This window comes from Rhineura floridana, chromosome 18, assembly GCF_030035675.1.
Source record: "Rhineura floridana isolate rRhiFlo1 chromosome 18, rRhiFlo1.hap2, whole genome shotgun sequence".
Classification (NCBI taxonomy): Eukaryota; Metazoa; Chordata; class Lepidosauria; order Squamata; family Rhineuridae; genus Rhineura; species Rhineura floridana.
In genome coordinates, this window is record NC_084497.1 from 16,144,327 (window position 1) to 16,161,035 (window position 16,709).

The following is a 16,709-nucleotide window of genomic DNA, read 5'->3' on the forward strand; positions in this document are numbered from 1 at the left end:
TGAATAATGGAAGAGAATTATAAGGCACTATATTCAGGGTTGTGTTTCCTCAGAAAGCAGGTTGCGGGCATCCTTCACTGAGATAACTCAAGTGCAGGTGAAATTCCCAGCCTTCACATATAGGCAGCTTTTTTGTTATTGGCATTTCTCTCAGTTATAAAATATATTGCACTGTGAGTGCTTAGAAGATAGGCTGTCCCCTCAGCAGATACATTGCTGTGAGTGATGTCCTAACGCATCCTCCTCCCCCCTCCCTCCAAAAAACCCCAAGATTATACTTTTTAACCTGGAAAGACATGAAAACATACTGAATTTCTTTTCTTTTCTTTTTAGGTGAATCCTTTAAAAAAGCCCCACAGCCTGTGACAACAGAAATTCCAGATGATCACACCTCAGTTGCAAATTACCTTGACAAGTAAGTAAGAAAGCTGCCACGACGTGAGTAGTTAGCACAGGGAACAAACAAATTAGGTCAAGTAAGTCAAAATGGCCCATATTTGGTGGAGATATGCAGAAGTTCCCCCTTCCACCCCAGTCAGAAAAAGAAATAGATTTGATTGGGTGGCAATTTTAAAAATGCTATGCCGTTATTTCATACATGCTTCACTGTTAAGGAATAAACTCTTGTTTCTGAATGGCCCTTCAGACTGATGGATTTAACAAGATCTAATTGTAATAGAACCTCTAAGCGGCTTACAAAAATATACATAAAACATTAAAATTATCAATAAAATACAGTTTATTAACAGATCAGTTTATTTTTATTTATTTATTTATTTAAAGCATTTTTATCCCACTCTTCAGCCAAAAAAAGCTCCCAGAGCACCCACAGGCTTACAGTCTAAAAAAGACATGACATAAAAGAAAAATGGATTGGGAGGAAGAAGGAAATAAGCAAGCTCAGGTTCAAGTTCTTAGTTACAAGTTCTTCTAATGAGCAGCCGGGATGAAGTTGTTCGTGGAAAGGAGGTGCCAAAAGTTGCCCGTCTCTCTGCTGTGCCGATGGCGTGAGCTGGCATCCCTGCTCTTGCCTCTTCTGCCGCTGCCAGACGACAGTTGATGAAGGCAGGAGCTTGGCTACTTCTCAGCAGAGCTGGTGGTGGCCCTGCATCCCTGCTTCAGATTCTGCACCAATTCTGTGTTCATTGTAAATTAGGCAAAAGGCATTTAAATTTGTACAGGTTGGCTGCCTATGCATCATCATCATCATCATCACCATCATTATTATTATATCCTGCCCTTCCTCCCAGTAGAAGCCCAGGGCGGCATTAGTTTGTCCAATTTGCATTCTTTACCATAAATCTCTCTGTAGGTGCTTCCTTGCATGGCTCAGTGGTAGGAAGAGAGATTTGGGCAGCCAGAGAGTGAGAGAAGTAGGAAGTAAATGTACTTTGAGCCCCTCGTTCTACAGAGAACAGACACCGATGCTTCCAGCCCTTTTGCAATCCCTCTGCCTTAACCTCTGTACTCACTGCTCTTCCTCAACTCCAGCCTCTGCATTTTCTGTGGGGAAAGAGATGAATCCTTCACAGAGGAAGGACTGGATCTCCACTACTGGAAACGCTGCCCGATGCTAACGAGATGCGATTTCTGCAAGCAGGTGAGGCTTCCCCCTTCTGCCATTTCTACACTTAATGTACATCAAAACAGTGGTCACCGGCTGCTTCCTCCTGAACTCAGTACACAGATGGCATGTGTACTTTCCACCACTTCCAGCGCTGATTTGGTTGTCCGTTCCCATCCCTCCAGGCAGGCTCTTTGCCTTCCTTTTAACAATCTTGCCCTTTGCTAGCTTAATGTGCCCCCCTTATTTGGCAGTGCTTTTAGTTTGAGGGCTGTGCTCAGAATCCAAAGAGCTGCCTTAGGAAAGAGCCTGAGCATTTTGAGTGGGATTGTTTATTTTGCATAGCAGATACACATACACACACACAAGTGTGCATTTCATACCATGAACCTCCTTGTGCATTAATATCTTCTCCAGATGCCCCTCAGAAATGAGGCAGTTGGAAAGAGGGCTTTCTCAAGTGGTGGCAGTTCTCCCAGATACGTTTTAGGCACTACTTGACATAATCTTTTTATTCACCTGAGCTTCGTTTTTTTAAAAAAAATAGACACTGTTTTATCTCCTGCTGAATTAACTGGAAACACTGGAGCTCAGTGGTAGAGGATGTGCTTTGCAAGGAGAAGGTCCCCGGCACCATCTCCAAGTAGAGCTGGGAGAGGCCCCTTCTTGAAACCTTGGACAGCTGCTGCCAGTCAGTGTAGGTAACACTGAGCTCGATGGACCAAGCGCTGTGACTCAGCAGGAGGCAGCTTCCATAAATGCATATCTACTGCCTTCAAGTCGATTCCGACTTATGGCGACCCTCTGAATAGGGTTTTCATGAGGCTGAGAGGCAGTGACTGGCCCAAGGTCACCCAGTGAGCTTCATGGCTATGTGGGGATTCGAACCCTGGTCTCCCAGGTCATAGTCCAACACCTTAACCACTACACCACACTGGCTCTCTACCATGGTTTTTATCTGCCATTCTGCCACTGTGTGCTCTTTTTTAGTTGTATTTCATTTGTTTGTTATTTATTATTTCATGCATGTATCATGTCATATGCTGAAAAGTGAGTTATAAATTTATATGCATGGATGCAAATTTAGAAATAATTTCATTAATTTAAATAGAAATCCAGTTCGTCCCATCATAGTGGAGGACCAGAGCAGGTGAGCTGTGTGGCTGTTCTGTCAGCTGTCCAGGTGCTAATGGTGGATGGGCAACTTTGAGGCTGAAGATAGCTGGTAGTCTTTGGAAAATCCACTTCAGATTATTTCACTGGTAGGGCAGATTACAAAAACTTAAAATTATAGCAAAACAAATAAAAAACGGAAAGATTCAAGCAAGAACATATAAAACACTGCAGTAAAGAAGAACAGTTCTTTAAAAATAAGCAGAATTGAAATAAACACCAACCAGCATAAAAGCAATGCAGAGAGATTAAAAAACTTGGGGAAATAAAATTAAAAAATCTTTCTCTGACCCCAGAATGACATCCAAGTAGGTGCCAGCCAACCCTCTTTTAGGGGAAAACTGGATTTAAGATATGCAGACGATACCATACTACTAGCAGAAACCAGTAATGATTTGAAACGAATGCTGATGAAAGTTAAAGAGAAAAGCACAAAAGCAGGACCACAGCTGAACGTCAAAAGACTAATGACAACAGAAGATTTATGCAACTTTAAAGTCCCTCCAAGGTGCAGAGTGGTAAGCGGCAGTAACGCAGCCGAAGCTCTGCTCACGGCCTGAGTTCGATTCCAACGGAAGGAGGAAGTTGAATCTCCATTAAAAGGGGTCGAGGTCCACTCAGCCTTCCATCCATCCGTGGTCGGTAAAATGAGTACCCGGCATATGCTGGGGGGTAAAGAAAGGCCGGGGAAGGAACTGGCAATCCCACCCCATATATACGGTCTGCCTAGTAAACGTCACAAGACGTCACCCTAAGAGTCGGAAACGACTCGCACTACAAGTGCGGGGACACCTTTACCTTTTTTTAAAGTTGACAATGAGGACATTGAACTTGTCAAGGATTATCAATACCTCGGCACAGTCATTAACCAAAATGGAGACAATAGGCAAGAAATCAGAAGAAGGCTAGGACTGGGGAGGGCAGCTATGAGAGAACTACAAAAGGTCGTCAAATGCAAAGATGTATCACTGAACACTAAAGTCAGGATCATTCAGACCATGTTATTCCCAATCTCTATGTATGGATGTGAAAGTTGGACAGTGAAAAAAGCGGATAAGAGAAAAATCAACTCATTTGAAAAGTGGTGTTGGAGGAGAGCTTTGCAGATACCATGGACTGCAAAAAAGACAAATAATTGGGTGTTAGAACAAATTAAACCAGAACTATCACTAGAAGTTAAAATGAAGAAACTGAGGTTATCATACTTTGGACACATAATGAGAAGACATGATTCACTAGAAAAGACCATAATGCTGGGGAAAACAGAAGGGAGTAGCAAAAGAGGAAGGCCAAACAAGAGATGGATTGATTCCATAAAGGAAGCCACAGACCTGAACTTACAAGATCTGAACAGGGTGGTTCACGACAGATGCTCTTGGAGGTCGCTGATTCATAGGGTCGCCATAAATCGTAGTCGACTTGAAGGCACATAACACACACACTGCCTCAGTTGGGGTATGACCACAGAGAAGGCTCTTTTCCTAGCTCAGATTGTGGAGGCACCCCAAGAAGGGCCTCCGTGGAAGATGTGAGCGTATGGAGAGGCACACATGGGGATAAAAAGCCCTTAGAAAGGGCTGTAGCTCAGTGAGAGCACCTGCTTTGCATGCAGGAGATCCCAGGTTCAATCCCTATCATCTCCAGTTTGGGCTCCCTGCCTGAAACCCTGGAGGGTCACTGCCAGCCAGTGTTGACAGCTAGATGGACAAGTGGTCTGGTTCAGTATAATGCCACTCTCTAGGTTCCAGGCGCCCCAGTTTCAGGCTGCAAAGGGCTTTAAAGCAAAGGCAGTTCAAAATGGGGGGGCTTGCTGCTTCCAACCTATTGTCACCTCTGGCAAGTTTTAAAGCAGTGCTTGACAGGAGGTAACCACTGGATAAAAGCAATGTGTGCGCCCACCAGAAGGATGGGTGCCAGTGTGCTCACTGCTCCCTCCTAAGGTGCCCACAAAAGGACCCAGTAAATATCTTGTCAAAGATTCACGGTACACGAGAGACTATTTTCTCTTCCTGTACGGTTTCTGTTTGCGCTGGCTTGGCTTCTCCTGCATCAAGTATACATCCTTAACGTTGTTGTTGTTTTTTTAATTAAGCAGTATATAAATGCTTTTAAAAAAATAAATAAAAAGAAACATGCCCACATTTCATTGGATGCCAGAACTGGACAGCCACTTTTCCTCCCATTCTGAACCAAGGAGAGGTGCAAAAAACTGCTATCTGTGAGCAAGCGCAGCGGTGGCTGGCGCAGACGCCTTTTCTCCCACTGATGGGGCAGCAGGCCTGCACCATTTTGTGATCCGGTCCTCCTTTCTGCTCTCCTAGATGAGGCAGCCGTTTTGTGTTCTGCCATGTCCCTGCAGCAGCCATTTTTGGTGCCTATGGCACTGTCTCAAAATTTACATGTGCCCACTGGCCCAGAAAGGGTGGTGACCCCTGAACCTGTGACCGTCCAGCCCCATCCTCTCTCTCTCATGCCACAGCATAGCAGAAGGGGTGGCGTCTGGCTGGGGGGCGGGGGAGGACTGAGCACCTGCTAGCCACACGGTGCCCTTTATCCCAGATCCCGATGATTATGGCTTGGCTGCGAGAAACGTTTCTTCCCCCAGCCAGCGAGGCCTGTGTGGCTCTGGTCTCAGACTGAGAACCTGTTCTCTTCCAGGTTGTGGAAATCGCCAGCCTGACTGAGCACCTGCTGACTGAGTGCGACAAGAAGGACAACTTTGGCAAGTGTCCGCGCTGTTGCGAAGCCCTGCCGAAGGACGAGCTGCCCCGACACGTCAAGGGGAAGGCCTGCAACCGTAAGGAGGGGGCGGCTCCTGCTGGGTGGGCAGGCAGCAGCCTACCCCAACCTGGCACCCTTCAGAGGTTTTGGACTGCAGCTCCCAACAGCTGGAGCTGATGGGACTTGTAGTCCAAAACATCTGGAGAGTGGCAGGTTGGCAAAGGCTGATACATAAACAGCAAGTAAGTGGCTGGCGTTCTGGACTGGGGCGCTGTTATTTCATTGGATTATTGGGGGAAGGGGCGTTGGCCAATCCCCTGGGAAGGCTGTCACTTGCCTTTTACAGCCTGTTGTTCTGATGCTCACCCTGGATTTGGGCTTTAGGTAGTACAGGTAGGTGCAGCCCAGTGTGTGGCCAGGAAGCACTTGATGCTGCAGCATTGGTCCCCTGGATGAGAGTCAGGATAGAAACATAATGTGTATGACTGGACACTCTCTTGCTGTCTTTGATATGGCCATAAGGGGGCAGGGAGAAGGGAGAGAGAGAAAAGGAAGAATCTGGTTTCAGTGTTTCCTTTTAGCCGAGGCACCAAGAGTGGGCCCAAATCTTGAAAGTTAGGTTTGTAATATAAGGCATTTAATCAAGACATTGGGAAATGGGGATGACTATAAACATGTGCAGAGTGCCTTTCCTCTTTCACTGAGTGAAGCAGACCCAGCCTCCATGTGTCTTCCAGGCATACTGGGTTCCATCATTTTTTTGTTTAGCCAGAGGTGGGGAAATTCAGGCCTTGGAGCCAGTGTGGCCCTCCAGGCCTCTCTACGTCGCCCTCAGGACTTTCACTAGCGCCATGCCACACACTTCTCAAAGGGTTTTTTCCTGGCAGGAATGTGCTCGTGAACTGGGATCGTGCCTCTTGCTTGCCCGGAGAGAGAGATGGAGGGCAGAATTAGTTGGCTTTTCCATAGCTCGAATGTACAAAAGAGTCACACTTGATGCTCCACCCACCTTTACCTTTGGCTTCATCCCCCACTGGCATGTGGCCCCCAGAAGGCTTCCCGTGAGGAAACATGGCCCTCAGGCAAAAAAAAAATCCTGTCCCTGAATTAATAGCAAAACGGTTCGTTTTTGGCGGGGAGGGTGCCCTATAAAGCATTTGGGTGGCCCTGGGAAACCTATAAGCCTGAAAGCAAGGATTTTGCTGGCTGGGACTGATGGGAATTGTAGTCCAAAACATCTGGGAGGCCCCCAGTTGAGGGAGGGGGCTGTAGATGGCACTGAGCTAAATGGGCCTATGGTTTGGACTTGGTGCAAAGCAGCTTCTTACCTTCAACTTTAGAACCAGCCACAGAAGTTGTTGTGTGGGAGGATGCAGGGAAGGCGCAGTTGGACAGCGGCTTTGCCTCTGCTGAGGGCGCAGAACCAGAGCAGCACCCATAGGGGAACCGGCACTAGATACGTACAGCCTGTGTGATAATGCCTCTCTGATGGCTCTCCCTCTTCTTTCCAGCTGCCAAGCCTGAAAAAGTGGCCAATCGTTGTCCGTTGTGCCATGAAAATTTTACGCCTGGAGAGGAGGTGAGAGCCACCCCATATGCCATCACCCTTAAGTCGGCTAGTTGCTGCTAAAGAGAGGGGGGTATAGTGTTGACCATATAGGAAGGGTTATCCTCTAATCCTGGGCAATCAGAAGGACCAGCCACCTATCTTACATGACTGCTGTGAGGGGAAAATCCAATGAAAATTGCATAGTATCTTAGTGTTGTACAGCACAGCAACAAGACTGTATAAAACAAAGGCAGTGGCCGGCTCAATAGGAGCGCTCCAGATGTAGCACAACATCTGTCTGGGATGTTAGGTCCAGCTGCTATATTTATTTCATTTTTATCCTGCCCTTTCTCTAAGGAGCAAGAGTAGCATAGATGGTACTCCCCCAGCCCCGCTTTCATCTTCCCAACAACCCTGTGAGGTGGGCTGGAGGTAGGTGTTACAAGAGCTGTGTAGCTGCCGCAGAAAGAGCAGAGCCCATTTCTTCACACAGTACAGAGTTAATGGTATTCTCTACCACAAGATATATGGTAATTGCCCCCAACTTAAACATCTTTAAATGGGGGGAGGCAAATTCGTAGATAATGCTATCAATGCCTCCTAGTCATGATCACTGTGTGCTACTTTCAATATTGGATGCAATATTACAATAAATATCAATATTGCAATAAATACCAGTCATTGGAGAACACAAGTGGGAAAGAGGGCTACTGGATTCCGCCCTGCCTGTGAGATTCCTAGAGAGAGCTGATTGGTCACTGTGGAAAATGGATTGCTCGGCAGGATGACCTTTTGGTCTCACGCAGCAGGACTCTCCTTGGGTTCTTAACCCCGCAACGCCTCTCCTCCACAACCCCACAATGACTTCATGTTATGCCTCTTCCCTCCCCTTGTCTGCTCATTCCATTATCTGATCCTTTTTTTTTTTACCTTCTGCCCCCACCCACAGGCCTGGAAGGTGCACCTGATGAGCAAAGACGGCTGCCGCATGAATCCGAGGCGTGTGCAGTCCTTGAATAAGAGCATGCCGACGCAATCAGTGGCCGGTACAGCCTGCCTTGCCGATTTCTCGCGTGCAGAGAATGGGGTGGTCTCATGTGGCCTCTCCAAAGCATGAGGCAGCTTTTAGAAATCTCAGTTTAACGCCGTGGCATTCTGCAACAAAAATAAAACCTCTAAGGGCTGGAGGCATTCAAGAGGCAGCTGGACAGCCATCTGTCGGGAATGCTTTGATTTGGATTCCTGCATTGCGCAGGGCGTTGGACTTGATGGCCTTATAGGCCCCTTCCAACTCTACTATTCTATGATTCTATGAGTAGACATTCCAGCTGCAGACCCATGTCTTGGTTAGAATGCAGGGTGTGCTCAACCACTACAAAGTAGCTGGCAGGCCAATCTCAAGTGGCTTTTTCTCAGTACGGAAAATATGCTGCCCTGGCCTCTTTGAACAGCCTTTCTTGATATGTGTGTACTGCCTTCAAGTAGATTCCAACTTTTGGCGACCCTATGAATAAGGTTTTCATGAGGCTGAGAGGCAGTGACTGGCCCAAGGTCACCCAGTGAGCTTCATGGCTGTGTGAGGATTCTAACCCTGGTCTCCCAGGCCGTAGTCCAACACCTTAACCACTACACCACACTGGCTCTCTTGATATAAAAAAAAGGTAAAGGTGTTCCTGCACTTGTAGTGCGAGTCGTTTCTGACTCTTAGGGTGCCGTCTTGCGACGTTTACTGGGCAGACCGTATATATGGGGTGGGATTGCCAGTTCCTTCCCCGGCTTTTCTTTACCCCCAGCATATGCCGGGTACTCGTTTTACCAACCACAGATGGATGGAAGGCTGAGTGGACCTCGACCCCTTTTACCGCAGATTCGACTTCCGTTGTAATCGAACTCCGGCCGTGAGCACAGCTTTGGCTGCGTTACCGCCGCTTACCACTCTGCGCCACGGATATAGCAGGACATAAATTGGGTGGGGAATCTGTAGTCCTCCAGATGTTTCTAGACTGCAACTCCCATCATCCCAGACCACTGGTCATGCTGGCTGGAGCTGATGGGAGTTGGAGTTCAACAGCATTTGGAGGGCCACAGGCTCCACATGACTAGAATAAGTAAGTCATAGAATAGTAGAGTTGGAAGGGGCCTATAAGGCCATCAAGTCAATGCAGGAATCCAAATCAAAGCATCCCTGACAGATGGCTGTCCAGCTGCCTCTTGAATGTTTCCAGTGCTTAAACCTTATCACCAGCCCAAAGTAGAGGGAGGACTATGGCATTCTGGCAGCCGATCCTACACTGGCCTGCAAAGAGCTGCTCCTGTGCCAGAAGCTGTTCCTGATCCAGCAGGACTCTTCTTACGTTCTTGTACTTAACTTGTGGAACTCATTGCCACAAGATGTGGTGACAGCCGCCAGCTTAGATAGCTTTAAAAGGGGATCAGACAAAATCATGTGGGCTTCCCGGAGCAAAGTTCTCATATTGCTTACTTACCTGCAGTATTTGTATACCACCTGGTGCAAAAAATCCTCTGGGAGGTAAAATTTTATTTTATAAAATATAAAACAGAATCATAACGTCTAAATCAGAATAAAACCAGCAGCAGTAGAGGGGAACAACAATAGTACATAATATCTTAAAAGCACTAAGAATTTTAAGATGGAATTCTAAGACTGAAAAGGCTGGGACTATAACAGGGTTGTCGAAAAGACCACAATGTGAGCTTCTCTGGGGAGGGCATTCCACAACTGGGGTGCCACAGCTGAAAAGGTAGCCACCCCACTGTCCCTCATATAGCGAGAGCATACGGAGAAGGATCTCAAAAGATGGTCTCCAGCCTGCGTCTGTATAGGTGGGAGGAGATGGTCCTTCATGTACCTTGGCTCCGAGCTGTTTAGGGTTTAAAGCCAGCACTTTGAATTGTGCCCGGAAATTGACTTTTCTGCTCTGCTGCAAAGCTAACCTGTGTCCTAAAAGACTGTGGAGATAGGTGTTTGCCAGCCAGGGACAACGGCCTGGAGAAGGATAAAATAGAAGTCACAGTCTGGACAAGAGTCCGTGTCCCTCATCCCACCCCCAGATCATTGGAAGTCCTTTCCTGCTACCCTCTCATTCCCCGGCCTTTGCTCCCAAGCTTTCTCCTGCTGTCGTGACATCTGGAAATGTCCCTTTTGTAAAAGAGTGGGAGGCTGAGATTCTCAGAATGCATCTCTTTGTGGTGGAGCCTGATTTCCACACTCACGTGTGGAAACCTGTGGCGCCTTGGGGTCCACACACAGTCCCGGTATGAACGGCACTTTAATCCCCATTTTGTATTCTGAAGAGGGCGCATCCTTCAACAGGGCCTGCTTTCATCTCTTCTCTAAGCTCAAAGACTCTTCTTCCGCCCCCGCCCCCCTTTGGTTTGCAGGCAGGCCTGCTGCAACAGCTCTCCACCGATCTGGGCCAACAGGAATGAAGCTTCGCTCCCCCTCGGTTGGAAGCAAGATCCCTACTCCACGAGGAGGCATGAATAAAAGCACTGGCAGAACGTATGCAAAGCGATGACGCGGATCTCTTCTTTCCTTTGGCTGTGCAACTAGCAGCACTTTGTGTATCTTTCTTTGAGGTTCCGCGCGCAGATAATGGCCCTGCCTCACCCCCTCTCCTTCCCCAAGCGACACGCCGCCAGTTATCAGCCGGTCAGTTCTGTCTGTTTGTGACTTGTTTGGCTCTGGTCCGTTGGTCCTCTCTGCCCCAAGGATTGCACCTGTCTTCACAGGAGCTTCTGTGCAGAGAGGTTGTGCATCAGAAACATTGTCCAGGATTCTGGGGTCTTTAAGCTAGCAGTAGGCGCTCAATCCTTTACACTGATCCCTTCTCGGAGTGCAAAAGCAGGGGAAAAGAGTAAGTACAAGATGAAACCTTTTTATTCTCTCCAGTGTCCAGATCGCTTTCTCTCTGCACTGCGGGCCCAAGTACGAGGAAGGAGGCCTTGCGTTGTACAGGTCTTGCGGCTTCAGTGGGATTTGCCATGCTGGTCATGTTCATGTTCAACCCAATTTTCAAAGAATTCCTCCAGGCAGAATACTTTGTAATTCAGGCTGAGGTTGAAATGTTTGTTCAAAAGGTGTTTTGCGCACTTGACAAGGGTTTGTTGCATCTCCTATGGCTCTTGCACGCCTCCCATTGGTTTCAGTCCCATAGGCCTGATCAGTCTCTCTCCCACTCTGCTTCCCTTAACGGCTCCCAGAATCTGTCCCTTGAGGCATCCACCTCGGCTTGCCTCACAGGAAAGTTGTGTCTGTTCTTTGTTCATAATCAGGTACACCAGAAACATGTGGATTTAAGCTCCACAATTCTGGACACCAGGGCTGTCACTTGTGGGCCATTCTGCCCTCTTCTTATCCTATTTGAAGGTAACTCTTTCCCCCTCTTGCTTGTTTTCTGCGTACTTTTGCTAACCCAGTATCACTGTCAAGTGTGTGCATACTGCAGCTATTGTGAGAGATAAATACTGGCCTAAAACCCAGAATGTACCATCTGGGTGCTCAGGTGGGACAGCTTTTGGTTGTCTGTTCCATTTCATCTTTCTAGTGTGTGTGGGAATGGGGGGGAGGGAAATGCATGTTTGAAAGCTCTCATGTAAAGAAAACAACCCTCAAATGTCAGCAGAAAGGGCTGTTATCTAGCTTTCCTGACTCCAGATGGTGCTGGAATCAGCTCGGTGAATGATGGAGCAATGAGTGTTGGAGTCCAGCAACTTCTGGAGACCATAGGTTCCCCATCCTTGGATTCCTTGAGGTTTGTTTTCAAACATTTAGTTCCCCCACCTGCAGTCTAAACTGCCACCTTTTGACTTATTTGATCATGTGTTTCTGCTCAAAAGAGAAGGGGCAGATCAGAAATACCTTTCTGTAGATCGCAAGGTAGAGCCCTGTTAACCCAGCACGTGTGTGGACACAGCACATTCACTAAGTAACCAAGGGAAGGAGCCAAGAACCTGTGCTAGATGCACTCTCCCAAACACACTCAAAATGAGAATTGGCATATGGTTGCAGCACTTGCAGATCCTGAATAAAACGTCACTTGCATGTTCCCAAAGGGGATTTTCTAACCTCTCTAGGACATTGTCCTGTCTGTTTAAGCTCAAGAGAGTGTAGCATGATGCTTTGGATGGTAAAAGGATCCACCCATGCTGGTCATTTTAATATGGAAAGGGTTGCCTCATAATGAAAAGTTTGAAAATCTGTGGATTAGGTAGCTAGATAAAGGGCATGGCTCTGTGCTACTGTGATCCCTTGTCAGCATTGGCCTTGAAACTGTGTAGGCTAGAGGGATTGTGGAGGTGTGGGAAGGAATGGGGAAGCTTGTCAGTTTAATTTATGATGGTGGTGGGCAATGATGGTGGTGGGCACTCCTTATAGGGAAGCAGATAGATGGTTGGAGCTCCCCAAAAAGCAGAAGCAGCAACAGGGGGCGCTCTAGTTAAGGAGAGATTGATGGCTCATGTTTCCCTAGCATAGATGATCCCTTCCACAGAAGGCAACCCTTTGCGTGGAGACTGCATGTGTTGTACAGTTAGCGGTGAAGCAGGCTAGCATCTGCATAGATTTATAGAAAAAGAAGACTGCTGCTTCTGTCACCTGGAAACAACCCAAGTCTACTCAGTTCACTAGTTTAGATGACTTTTAAAAAGAATTAGATCAATCCTGCATGAACTAGTCTATCAATGACTTTTAGCCAGGATGGTCAAGTGGAACCTCTTTGTGCAGACCCAGCATACCTCCTTTAAACAAAAAACAACACAGGTGCTGGATACTGACGATTGGGAGAAGCCACCACCTTCAGGCCCTGCTTATGGACTCCCAGGAAGCATCGGGCAGATGCTAAGGCTAAATGGACCCCCTGGGGCCAATTCAGCGGGGCTGCTCTTAGGGGGCCTTCCTTCCTTTCCTGGTGCAAAAACTTGCTTTTAGCCTTCCCTGCCTGGCCCTCATAAGTAGGAACTGCAAACCTAGCAAAGCAGAGATGATGCTTTTGGTTTTGGGGGCCCAGTGTGCCAATTTTAAATTGGTTGTGGCGTTGCACCATCAAATGCACTTGGGCATGATCAAGCACTTGCACACTTCCTGGCACAAATCAGGCATTCCTGTGGACACAGACTCACGTGCGTACAGATGTTGTGAGGCACACAGGCAGATTCTCCTGATCCATTCACAAGCAAGCACACATTATTGTTCAGTAGAAAAAAATGATTGAGAGTAAGGCACAGGAAGTATCTTTATCTCTCCCCAGCATTCTTTCACCACTCATTCCCTGAGTAACCCTGTGTGGGGCAAGTTGCTTAAGAAAGCGCTCCCTGTCTGCTGAAGTGGGAGCTGGAGGCCATCATAACAGCTGCGGAACCTGCCCTGCACCTTCTGACAGCTCTTCCTCCTTGGCCAAGCCTCTCTCAGCCTCATATTCCTCCACAGACGCTACTTAATAAGTCAGGCATTGCACCTGCCCTGGCCAGTCGCACCTTTACCCTCAGTCCCTCCCAAAGGCTCTTTTCGGAACAAGATTGTTTTCAGAAGTCTCCGGAAAACCATCAGGGAGGGAGCAGAGCAGGCTTCTTGGGGTAGGGTATTCCAAAGCTTGGGGGCCACAGCTGAAAAAGCTCTCTCCCGTATGCCCGTCAATCTAACATCTTTCACTCCAGGCACGCAGAGGAGACCAGAGGCAGATGATCTTAAATCTCAGGCAGGTACATATGGGCGTAAGCGGTCCCTCAGGTACATTGGTCCAAGGCCGTTTAGGGCTTTAAAGGTCAGAACCCGCACTTTGAATTGGGCCTGGAACCAAATTGGGAACCAGTGGAGTTGATAAAGCACCGGGGTAATATGCTCCCTGCGCCGTGCTCCAGTTAACATTCTGGCTGCTGCATTTTGATCCAACTGCAATTTCCGAACCGTTTTCAAAGGCAGCCCCACATGGAGTGTGTTACAGTAATCAAGCCTCGATGTCACCAATGCATGTGTCACTGTGGCCAAGTCAACTGTCTCCAGGAACGGACGCAGCTGGTAGACCAGTCTGAGTTGGCCAGAAGCACTCCTGGCTACCGCAGCCACCTGATATTCAAGCAGCAGGGCAGGATCCAGGAGGACTCCCAAACTGTGGACCTGCTCCTTCAAGGGGAATGCAACCCCATCCAGAATAGGTTGCAAGACTTTCCTCTTCTCCCAGGCATTTTAGCATGTGTTTTTAAATTGTTTTATATTGTTTTGAATTTTAAAATTGTGTTTTAAATTGTTTTTAAAATATGTTTTTAAATTGTGTATTTGTTTTAATGTTTTTGATTGCTGTAAACCGCCCAGAGAGCTTCAGCTATGGGGCGGTATACAAGTGCAATAAATAAAATAAATAAATAAATATGAGACCAGGGATTGTGTCAAAAGCATGACGGGATCCAAGGGAGCAGTGCTGTACGTGAGGTGCAATTCAGAGGGGCAAATGGAAACGCAGAAAGGAAGGGCAGTGCTTCCCCAGACATGATTCTGCTTTCCTGGATTGTCTTTTGACTTGTTTAGGGCAGAATTACACGGGACATCGGCAAACACAAGTTCACAACCCTTTTGGTTGCTGAGTAACAGGAATTCTGTGGCAGGAGGGATGCATTTTCAAGACAGAAGCATCAGGGGAGCTCTTAAAACACCCACACATACACTTTGTACATGCATCCAGAACCCTTTCCACTGGTTTGTTTTGATCCCAGGCAGACTTATTTCCAAAACTGGGGTAAAAAGCCAGTTGAGGGTGGGGTGGGGACAGCAGCAGATGGGGTATGGGTTAAATGCCCCTGCTATTTTACCCCTGAGATTCATCCCCTCCCCCGCATTTGCACACCTCCATGTACACCTTACTGTGCAATCACAGGGTCTTAGTGACCTTGGCTGGAAATTACCAGCTTACCTCTAGGAAGAGAAATGCGTGTTTCCAGGAGCAACGTTGCCATGCGAGAGGAAACCCTTTGCACGTGGCATGTGCTTGCCTGCTCCAGGCAGCAGGTTTCTCCACTTCAGATTTCTCAAGACAGGGCCAAGGCTTCTCGTGAATCCCCGTCAGCCAGTCACCAGTCGAGAGTCTTGCCTCAGGAAGCCAGCACCAACATGTCTGCAGTTGGGTTTTTGACATGCAACTGGATAGCTTGCAAAGTTGCAACTTAACTATGCTGTGGTGTTGTAGGAAATGGGCAGATTGCTGGATAGCGAGCCTGATTCCAGTTTTGCAAACTCTTTTTTTTTTACCTTAGATCAAGTTACACACACGTTTGTATCACTGCGATAATAAAGGTCTATATTTCAAGGAGTGGCAGCAATTCATTTTGTCAAATACACCTTTATTTGTGTGTTCGTTTATTCTGTTCAATTTATAATCCACCCCAGTAGTGTAGTGGCAAATTCAGAAGTGCAGGATCCCTTCATAATAGTCACAGCCACGCCCCTTTCTAAGATTATACAACCTTTTAAGATTATAGAATAATCTGGCTAGGCTTGAATATTGCTTTCTGCTTCTCTATCACTATCACCATTTGACTGTCCTTTCTCACTGTTGGAGATTCAGGGTCTACACGTTTATCTCCTGCTGCTACCAAGCTGCTTGATGATGTTGATGGGATGCTATCATCAGGATCCTCACTCTGTACAACTTGGCTTTTTGAAGGAGCAACTAATAAAGGCTTGCTTGCAGTTGACACTCTTTGGGGCCTACATACCTGACTCAGAAAGCCCTTCAGCAATAAACGCTGTTCCCCTCACCTTCTCTGGGGGCTTTTAAGCAAGTAGGCTAGATTAAATGTTCCTTACACAAGCTCTTTAAGCAGCTGAGAAGGAATGATGACATCACTTCTGCTGGACCTAGAAACATCCTCATTTAGCTAAGATTAACTTCCAATCAGAGAATTTTTGTTGTTTGGGCGATATGCTCCAAGCAACTGTGGTTGATGCTTAATGTATAATGCTTAATGACATCACCAGGGCCTGCCCCTGTGTCATTTGGGTTAGGGATGCTTCTGACCTGCTGGCAACCCTAGTTACAAGCATACACGTATGAGCTTTGATATGGCCCAAAGAGATAATAAAAAATGCAGTGGTTAGACTTTGGGTGTCTCGTCTTTCCCCTCCCAGTTGGTAGTGACTACCACCCGCTAAGAAGTTAAGAGTCCCAGCTGGCAACTATACCATTCAATTAACTGTAATACAGTGAGAGGCGTTCTATCTGTATTCTCTTCCCCTAAAGACCTTCCTCCACGGAGTTGGGTGGGTATTATATTCTTTTTTATGACCATGTGCCGGAATCGCCCAGTGCGTGTGATCTCTCTGCAATCTTAGCTCTTGGTAGAGGGAAAGGCGGGAACTCGATGTGATTGACAGCTACCGACGTAAAGTCTCAAACTAAGTGATAGCCATAGACTTTTTAGGCTAGATCGGTTGCAGTAGCACTTCCGGTGAAGCGCAAGTAACACCCGCAAACCGTGAATGAGCCATGGAGTTTTGATGTTGGGATAGAGCGGCCTCTTCCAATTTTGGGGGGGGCGAATACGATCAGGAATACAAATGAGAGCCGGAAGTAACTGCCCTACATTTCCATAGCATTCATTTAAACGTTATTTATGTTCGCTACACAGATTTCTATCCATTTTTAACGTCCCTTTTATCAAGTTCATGCTCCCAACTGGACAGTTTTCCTT

The 16,709-nt window shown here is 47.2% G+C and overlaps 1 protein-coding gene and 1 long non-coding RNA gene across 13 annotated transcripts in view; one reads left to right on the forward strand and one right to left on the reverse strand.

Annotated features, from left to right (window-relative positions):
• Positions 1 to 15,195, forward strand: part of CEP104 (centrosomal protein 104) — a 44,760-nt gene extending 29,565 nt beyond the window's left edge. For 8 of the 12 annotated variants that reach the window (XM_061601142.1, XM_061601147.1, XM_061601143.1 and 5 more), the window contains exons 17-23: positions 334 to 415; positions 1,492 to 1,600; positions 2,676 to 2,714; positions 5,396 to 5,534; positions 6,970 to 7,037; positions 7,957 to 8,053; positions 10,410 to 15,195. In XM_061601142.1, the coding sequence (XP_061457126.1) occupies positions 334 to 415; positions 1,492 to 1,600; positions 2,676 to 2,714; positions 5,396 to 5,534; positions 6,970 to 7,037; positions 7,957 to 8,053; positions 10,410 to 10,546 (671 nt within the window). In that variant the 3' untranslated portion in view covers positions 10,547 to 15,195. The remainder of the gene's footprint in view (positions 1 to 333; positions 416 to 1,491; positions 1,601 to 2,675; positions 2,715 to 5,395; positions 5,535 to 6,969; positions 7,038 to 7,956; positions 8,054 to 10,409) is intronic. The other 4 variants (XM_061601150.1, XM_061601152.1, XM_061601141.1 and 1 more) reach the window with 3 other exon arrangements.
• On the reverse strand, positions 800 to 15,217 carry LOC133372479 (uncharacterized). Its single transcript, XR_009759495.1, has 4 exons — positions 14,933 to 15,217; positions 7,938 to 8,162; positions 6,787 to 6,978; positions 800 to 1,136 (listed from the first exon to the last, which is right to left on the reverse strand). It is a non-coding gene; the product is annotated as an uncharacterized LOC133372479 (long non-coding RNA).
• Between the last annotated feature and the right edge of the window lie 1,492 nt (positions 15,218 to 16,709).